The 8,850-nt window shown below is 35.6% G+C and overlaps 1 protein-coding gene across 1 annotated transcript; it reads left to right on the top strand.

The window, feature by feature from the left end:
• Positions 1-2,334: 2,334 nt before the first annotated feature.
• Positions 2,335-7,979, top strand: LOC107789551 (protein TPX2). Its single transcript, XM_016611391.2, has 20 exons — positions 2,335-2,685; positions 3,894-3,990; positions 4,100-4,310; positions 4,397-4,427; positions 4,510-4,687; positions 4,805-4,901; positions 4,991-5,101; positions 5,196-5,309; positions 5,387-5,563; positions 5,715-5,777; positions 5,851-5,928; positions 6,011-6,169; positions 6,243-6,374; positions 6,463-6,546; positions 6,629-6,748; positions 6,842-7,008; positions 7,100-7,208; positions 7,299-7,358; positions 7,440-7,534; positions 7,618-7,979. Exons 1-20 carry the CDS (start codon positions 2,544-2,546, stop codon positions 7,736-7,738), a joined length of 2,346 nt encoding a protein of 781 aa, XP_016466877.1. The 5' UTR covers positions 2,335-2,543; the 3' UTR covers positions 7,739-7,979.
• Positions 7,980-8,850: the final 871 nt, after the last annotated feature.

Raw genomic sequence — 8,850 nt, 5'->3', positions numbered from 1 at the left:
AATCACAAAAAGATGTTGCATGGCATTAATAACGCTATCAACTTGCTTAAAATAAATAGTTATTTTAGTTTGATGACCCCTTTTTATAGAAGATCGGTTAAAAATGATACATGAGATCTTTATAGAGCTATTTTTATGTATTCAAATTGTAAGTGCGTATAAGAGATCATTTTCCCATTTTTGTTAAAATCAACTAATAGCTTTAAAAATTTCACATTATGTCATGAACTATAGTCAAACCTCTTTATAACCGACTCGTTTGTTTCGATATTTTTTGATGCTATAGTGAAGCGTTGTTATAGAGGACATATATTATAACCACTACTAAAAATTCGGGCAAAACCATCCAAAAAAATCGACCAAAGTGGGTCGGTAATGGCCAATAACCGTTCAAAACGCGACCATTTACGTGTGGACGGTATTTTGAAGGTCGGAAGGGCATACCGACCAAAGTTGGTCGGAAATTACCAACCAACTCTAGTCGGTCAATTAAATTCAAAAAAAAAAATACCGAAAAAACCGACCAAAGTTGGTCGGTATTTTAATTATGTAATTAAAAAATGTACCATCTGGGAATCGAACCGAGGTTTGTATTGTGGCAAGATACTATTCTACCACTAGACCATTGGTACATTTTGTTTTAAGACTGTCTTTTATTTTATTTATACTCTTTAATTGTATTTTCGCACGAAAATAACCGACCAAAGTTGGTCGATTTTATTAAAAAATAAAATTACCGACCGAATTCAGTCGGTTTTTTAAAATGACCGGTCGATAATCGGTCGTTTTTTTAATATTAATTTTAATTTATTTTAAATGAAAAAACGACCAAAGTTGGTCGGTTTCTTAAAAAATAAATTTTGCGGGACTCAAAAATAGTTTTTCGCATTTTTGCGCCAAAGAAAACCGACCAAAGTTGGTTGGTTTAGTAAAAAAATTAAAAATTAAAATATTTTGAAAAATCGACCAATTTTGGTCGGTTTTTTGGCCTGTTTTTTACCAACAAAAATTGGTCGGTCGACCGTGGTCGGTTTTTGCCGAATTTCTAGTAGTGAACATAACATAAAAATCGGTTCCAAGAAAAACTTGACTTTTATTATATAGGGATGCTATTATAGACATGAGAATAGTAGGTGAGAAGTTAATATGACATTAATGAATAAATACTGAACACTTTAACTTCATTAGTAGATGGAGTGTTATTTTAAGATATTGCCTAAGGTGAGATGTTGCACCAAAAGTAAATAAATTTGTTGAAGGAAAAAAGAATTGTGTTAACAATTGCAAAGAGACAGAAATAAGTGTCAGTTTGTCGATTATGTAATTTACTAACAATTTAAATTACTACTCTAGTTGATTTGAGGGACATGGTTAATGAGAAAATGAACTAGAAATGATCAAGCAATAATATATCTTGATGGATTGACGGTGCACAAAAAAATATTTATACAATAAGATAAGTAAAAGTTAATTAAAAGTGAGCATGGATTCATAACCTTACTTATAAAAATAGAAAAAATAAGTTGAAGTCAAAATAGTGATAAATAATTTCAAAGAATTCCCTTCACATTTGGCTTCATAATATCGGCTTCCCATGTGGTTTGTGATATTATGTTTGTCTCACTTATTTTGATTTTTTCGTTACAATTATTTTGAACTATTTATTACTATTAATTAAGTATGACCAACTTCAAGGCATGATTAGTATTGTATTAAAATGTGTATTTTTAGTCCCTTTTATGAAGAAAATATGTTGTATTTGCACTATTAAAGAACTACATCACCATCAAATATGGAGTAACAAAAGAATACAAAATTCATAACACATGAGCAGAGGCAGACCTATGTTGATGGTAGAGAGGTCATCAGAACCGTTAGCCTCAGCTAAAATTATATAAAAATTGTCTATATATATACTTGTATATGCATCAAAGAGCCCTTATATATTTTTATTATACTGCTCAAACATAAAAGCTAGTCTAATATGCTAGTTTAGCATGGAGCATAATCTTCTTTCCTATGCATGCTCACCGAAGATTGAGACCCAACAACCCCGTTCTTTTTCTTTTTTTCCTCTTTCTATTAAGTGCCCCACGGTACTCAAATTCTTGGTCCGTATTCAAATTCTAGGTCCGCTTCTGCGTGTGCTTATACTTTTGGATTTCAATGACAATTAAAAGTGTCATTTTACAATCCTATCACTTCAAGGCGCTCTCTCTATATATAGACAAATATCGCAAGGACTACAATTAAAATTAACCAATTAGGACATAAATCTGCCTTCTTCTTGAATAATGGTCGTTTATAGCCGTTATACAGAGTGCCCCTTCAGCCACATTCCAAAAGTCACCTAAGCTCCTCACCTTTTTCAAATAATTCGACCGTTGAACCCACAATCACAACGTAAATCATCTCTCCACTCCCAAATTTTCCCATTCTTTTCTCCCTTTCAACACACAAACAAAACACAGCAGTGAGAAAATCTTCTCCTTCACAAAGATCAAATCGCAGGGCGCAGAAAACAAATCACACCAATTTAGAAAATGGAGGATCCGAACTTGATAATTGACCAAGATTACGAGTTCGAGGCGCCACGATTCTACGACTTTATGAATGGAGAAACGGATGAGGATATGCGGAAGGCTGAACTTTGGTTCGAGAGTTCAATCAGCTATGCCCCTTCTCGTATGTCTACTTTCGAATTTAATTAATTGCTTTTTGCTTCTCTAAATTACTTATTCAACAATTGGGTTCTTAATTTATTTTTTTACCATTGTTAATTTTGGGGTTTCCCAATTTCTAGAGTTTTGTAGTTGGGTTAGTTACTGTAAAGTATTTAGACTGGTGATTTTGCTGAATTCTATGACTTACGGCGATAATTTTGAGTGATATAGAGAGGAGTTTCATTTTCGGTTTAGTTTAAAGAAGTGTAACTTGGACCGGCTCCGGTGGAAATTGGGGTTGACGATGCTTTTTTAATAAGCCATGTTTTTTTCTTCCCATGGTAGCCTTAGAAACAGTAAATACAACAACAACAACAACAACAACAACATACTCACTGTAATCCCGCAAGTGAGGTTTGGGAAGGGTAGTATACACGCAGTCCTTACCCCTACCTTGTGAAGGTAGAGATGCTGTTTCCGGCTTAAAAAAATAGTAAATACGAATTTAGAAATTGATTTACAAATTTTGGGGTCTTTTTTATGCAACAAGAGATCAACATAGGGTGTGGGAACACAATTGAGTTGCCTTGGGTAATTTTTTTATGATTATTTCAAGGCATGGTTAATATATATAAGGTAGAGGTAAGATCTGCGTACACATTACCCTCTCTAGACCCTACTTATGGGATCCCACTGGGTTTGTTGTTGTTGTTGTTGCATGGCTAATATATTTGTGGAAATTCTTGGCATCATCATTAGAACAGGTGTAATTGTTAAAATAATTTTAAGTACAATCAATGTATATTGGTAATTATGTCCGTAGCAATTGTGAGGGTTTCTGCAAATGCTGTTGAGTTCTCTTCTTAAAAAATTACTATCATTTTGCAATATGAGGTTGATGTTTGGTTATTTCTGTGTTGGTTAGGCCATTTTAAAAATCTTTTCATTACATAGGGAGAGGGGAAGGGGGAGGGGGGGAATGGAAGCGATGATAGCCTTCGAAATAGTAGATACTACTAAATATGAATGGAAATTTACTACTTTGAGGGCTAAAATATTTTCTTTGCTTCATCTGTGAGATAATTTCCTTTCGCTTTCAAGGTATGACCAGTTATATCTATGTGATCCCTAGGCATTGGCACTAGATCCTGTAGAGTGTTAAAATGTGGATTGTAATTGTCCATTGCAAATTGCTGTGTTGATTGGTTATTTCTGTGTTGGCTTTTGCAGCTTTTACGCAAAGAATCAAGAAGAGTGGTAGAACATTTCAACTTGAGAGCCTATGTGATTTTACCAAAGTAGAGGAAGAAGTGCAGGATAATTCAAGGTCTATTGGTTTATATTGCGATAAATTCTGAGGATTTAGATGATTTTGATGCAAATTTTGACATCACGTTCCTAGTCTTTTTAACATACTGATTGTTCATCTGAAACAGGCCTACAACCGAGCCCTCTCTTTCTGGAAGTAAGGAAGAGGTAAGTTTAAATGGTGGGATTGAAGAGCATGCAGCGAGGCTCACTTCTTCAGGAAGTAAGGTAGAGGTAACGCCTAAGGAGATTATTGAAGAATCTGGTAGCAGTAGTAAGAATCTGGTAACGCCTAAGGAGATTATTGAAGAATCTGGTAGCAGTAGTCTTCCTAATCCGGTATGTCTCCACATCTTGTACAAAAAAAGCAATGCTATTTGTTATTTCCGGGCTCTATTTCTCAATTTTGTGTTATTAATTTCCAGGAACCTATTCAGCAGCAGTCAAATGTAGAAGGTCAGTTATACTGTAGGAAGAAATGATGGCTTTGTAACTTGATTAAGTTCTTACCTCTTCGGCTGATACTTTCTTGTGACAGAAATTAGTACGCCCGCACCACCAATGATATCTTTGAAGAGTGACAGGAAGACTGATTCCAAGAAGCAACAGACTGCTAAAATGATCGCCAGCATTCTTAGAAACCCGTCGGCATTAAAGTCAAAAGCTCACGTGCAACAGTCACAGTTGAAGAGCAGTAATCCAGCTAGTACGAGGAAGTAAGTTAACACTTATAGTATCTTAGCACGTTGATCTCTCAATTCGCTCCCTTTTATGTTTTGCCATCCTAACATGTTGTGCTCTGTCGAAATAATGCATTTTCTTTTGCTGTATAGGCAACCAACCGTGAAAAGTTCCCTTAAAGCACCTAATTTTGCTCTTGAAAACCAAGCTATAAAGAGACAGAAACTAGAAGACGGAAAATCCAGACAGGTTGATTTTTATCTTTCAGATCGAATGTGTACATGCATAATATTTCACTTTTTATTTGACCTTGCTTATCGTTTCCACCCAACATGTAGATTCTTAACATCAAACCTCAGACTCTGCTGCACAAAACACGAGTTGGAGTTGCTAGCAGCAGTTCCGCCTTACTCTCTCCGACTGCAAAAACTCATAAAAAGGATAGAAAGGTTTGCTATTACAACATTCCTCTTCTTGCATTTTGGAATATATTCTAATTTTGGATGTTGTGAATCTAACATAACGTTATTTTCTACTCTTAAGATGTATGTTCGGGAACCAATTGCCCCGTTTGTTTCAACAGCAGAAATGTTGAAAAAGTTCCAATCTAGCACCAGGGAGATGTCACTGTCTCGCATGAGCAGCTCTACTTCACATGTAATTCAACTGTAGTTTTACTTAATGTTAACAAGATTTATGTTTTATGTTTTTTCTAATGTATTTTCATTACTCAGGCTGATCCAGCTGGACTGATGCGGAAGAATCATAAGCTTATATTGACCAGGCCTAAAGAACCTGAATTTGTAACAGCACAACGTGTTCGTCCAACAAGAGTCAAGAGTTCAGCTGAGCTAGAGGAAGAAATGATGGCCAAAATTCCCAAGTTTAAGGCTCGACCATTAAACAAAAAGGTACTGTGGGGTTATGTTAGACATTTGTTCCCTCCTTATGTTAGACATTTGTTCCCTCCCTTATGTTAGACATTTGCTCCCTCCTTTCTTGATTTTAAATAGTGTCTTTTGATATCTTACCTTCCAAATTGTTTTGAATATTTGGTAACAGATATTGGAAATTCCAACTCTATCAGCATTACCGAAGTGTACACCTCAACTACCAGAATTTAAGGTATTGTATAGATTGTCAAAATCAAAATTTTCAGAGTAAATTCGATATGAAAAATTAATCTTTACTTCTGTAGGAATTTCATTTGCAAACTATGGCACGGGCGAATCAAAATGCTGAAACATCAACAGTTGCATCAATAGAATCTACTCAGGTATAGGAGTGCTTCCTAGAATCACTCAGTTAAAAAAGTTATTTGCTTTAAATAGTGAATATAACAAATTCATTCATCACAGAGTCATCAATGGAAGCCGACGCATCTTACAGCTCCAAAATCGCCCGTTCTTAAAACATCACTAAGAGCACGGCCTCCAAAGATCAAAAGCTCCGAAGAAATGGAAAAGGAAGAACTTGAAAAAGTTCCCATTTTTAAGGCAAGGCCTTTGAATAAGAAGGTAACCATAATTATACAGGAAAACTCTCTTGCTCTCTAGTTTTCCCCTTGTTGCTAACTTCCTCAAATTGTAGATTTTTGAAAGTAAGGGAGATTTGGGGATGTTCTGCAACACAAAGAGGCAGGTGACAGTGCCTCAGGAATTTCATTTTGCCACAGACGAACGTATCCCACCTCCAGCTAATGTAGCTGATATATTTGACAAGGTTCCATATCAATTTCATATTTCTTACTCCCTATTATCTTACTGTTCAGCACTCACTTCCTAATCGTTGTATCTTTCACTATTTTCAGCTTTCCCTTAAATCTGAACTTCAAAATGACAAGGCTACTCTCCCTAGAAACACCACTCCAAATCCTTTTCATCTCTACACTGAGGTATGTAGTTTTTTGTGTTCTTAGTTTTTTCCCTTTTAGCTAAGTACAGCAGTCCCTCATCTTGGCCTTCATTGGAGTTTAGGAACGAGGTGCAGAAAAAGAGAGGAGATTGTTCACCGAACTTCTACATAAACAAATCGAGGAGGAGAGGTCTAGAATTCACAAAGCAACTCCGTATCCATACACCACTGATTATCCCGTGGTATGCAATTGCTTTTCTTATATCTACTCTAACATGGATCCTTTCTACAAACATGTTTTTACGTTCGTCATTCCTTGTTTTTTGTCATGCCAGATTCCACCGAAACCAGAACCAAAGCAGTGCACAAGACCGGAACTTTTCCAATTGGAGAGTCTGACTAAGCATGAGCAGGAGATGCGAAAGCATATGGAAGAAAGACGAAGAATGGAGGAGGAAGAAACAAAGATGAGGAATTTTAAGGCGCAACCAGTATTGAAAGAGTAAGAACTAAAGGAACAAGCTTTCCACACAATGTCGTTTTCTCATTTTATGTCAAAAAATGGTTTATATTTTTCATCATTAATAACGCAGGGACCCAATACCAGTTCCTGAGAAAGTACGCAAACCCCTCACTGAAGTTCAGGACTTTAAACTGCACGTAGATCATCGTGCTCATGATAGAGCTGAGTTCGATAAGAAGGTAATTCTTTGTTCTATTATAGAAGCGCGTACTTAGAATTGCCTTCGTCCTAGGCATCCAATGCTCAGCTCATAAGTTGTTGTTGTGCAGATTAAGGAGAAAGAGATGATGTATAAGAGGTATAGAGAGGAGGCAGAATCTGCAAAAATGGTATGTGCACATCTTGATTGTGTTATTTAATGTAATGTTGTGATGATATCGGATTAATTCTTATTTTTCATTTATGGACAGATGGAGGAAGAGAAGGCGCTGAAACAACTGAGGAGAACTTTGGTGCCTCATGCAAGACCTGTGCCTAAATTTGATCATCCTTTTCAACCTCAGAAGTAAGTAAAATTTAGCATGTTGGATGTTTTCTGCTTTTTTTCTTCTCTACCTTCTCCGTTCTTCTAAATCTTTGCGTCCACAGGTCTTCAAAACAAGCGACGAAAGCAAGATCACCAAAGCTACAGATTGTTAAAAGAAAAGAAAGGAGGGCAATGGCCTGCCCTTATGCGGCAGTTTCTAGTGCTGCCTACCAAATGAGGTAGTGATCAATTCAAAAATTTGGGGAGCTAATTAGTTTTTCAAGAAATCTTGAATTCTACACAGAGAGGAGGGGGGAAATATAGGTTACTCCAGTTTGAGTTCAGAAGAATATTTGTAATGTATGTAAAACTTGTGCAAAATCGGAGCTCTACAAATTCACTTTAGTTTGAGTTTAGAAAAATATTTGTAATGTATGTAAAACTTGTGCAAATATTAATGTCTAATTCATTCATTCATTCAAGTATTCGGTTAGTTATCTTTTTGCATTTCATACCAGCCACACTAGTCTGTAACACATAACAAGTTAGTAACAAGTAGCTTTGCGCTTAACAAACTACAACTACCAATATACACGTAATTTTCAAATTACAGAGGAGAGAAATAATATGTAACTTTGATGATCCCTACTTTAATAAACTAATATTAGGTTCATTTGTTGCTGACATTATTTTTGTGTCATTTTCATTTCCGGTTATCATTATTCCTACTTTTGCAGCTAGAGATTTACATTTTTACCCAACACGGCGTCCTTTGATGAATGGTTATACAACGATGGTCTTTATAAACTACGTAATTGTTATAGTTCGGCTAATAAAACAATAATTTTTCTGGTACCATTATTCCTACTCGGAGGTAATGCCGAATTTACGAGGGAAAAAACTATAGAGAAAAGTAACAATGCTAAATCCTCTAAGGGAACATTACTGCTTAAAATGTCAAAAGCAGAGTGGCAAGCAGTGCATATTGTGGCACAAATGCACAATATAGCTTGTAACAAAAGAACTTGAGCCATAGTTTTCTCTTTTATTAATCCTCTTGCAAATCTTACTACTTTCTCTGCATGATTAAAACAAATTACGAATAATCCAAACTCCATTAAGCTAGCTGCTACTGTCAACTGTGTCATAGCTAATTACATTATTTTAGTCGAAAATTAGGGGTTCAACATGTGTATATTTTGTAATTTGGACCTTTTGCCAAATAACCAACAGGACTCATTTTCTTCTCTCTTTTTTTCCCTGTTTGCTGCCATTAGTTGGATTCAAATTTGTTCACAGTATAGAATTTTAAAAAATAAAATAAAATACCGACGTTTTCAATGTACAACTAAGCA

The sequence above is a fragment of the Nicotiana tabacum genome, chromosome 12 (genome assembly GCF_000715075.1).
Source record: "Nicotiana tabacum cultivar K326 chromosome 12, ASM71507v2, whole genome shotgun sequence".
NCBI classification, from domain to species: domain Eukaryota; kingdom Viridiplantae; phylum Streptophyta; class Magnoliopsida; order Solanales; family Solanaceae; genus Nicotiana; species Nicotiana tabacum.
The sequence above is the reverse complement of the archived record's forward strand: the minus strand, read 5'-3'. Positions and strand labels throughout refer to the sequence as shown.

Coding starts and splice junctions, on each gene's coding strand:
- LOC107789551 (XM_016611391.2), top strand. CDS start 2,544: ATGGAGGATCCGAACTTGATAATTGACCAAGATTACGAGTTCGAGGCG. Junction 4,902..4,990: donor AAGACGGAAAATCCAGACAG/GTTGATTTTTAT, acceptor CCCAACATGTAG/ATTCTTAACATCAAACCTCA. Junction 6,170..6,242: donor CAAGGCCTTTGAATAAGAAG/GTAACCATAATT, acceptor CTCAAATTGTAG/ATTTTTGAAAGTAAGGGAGA.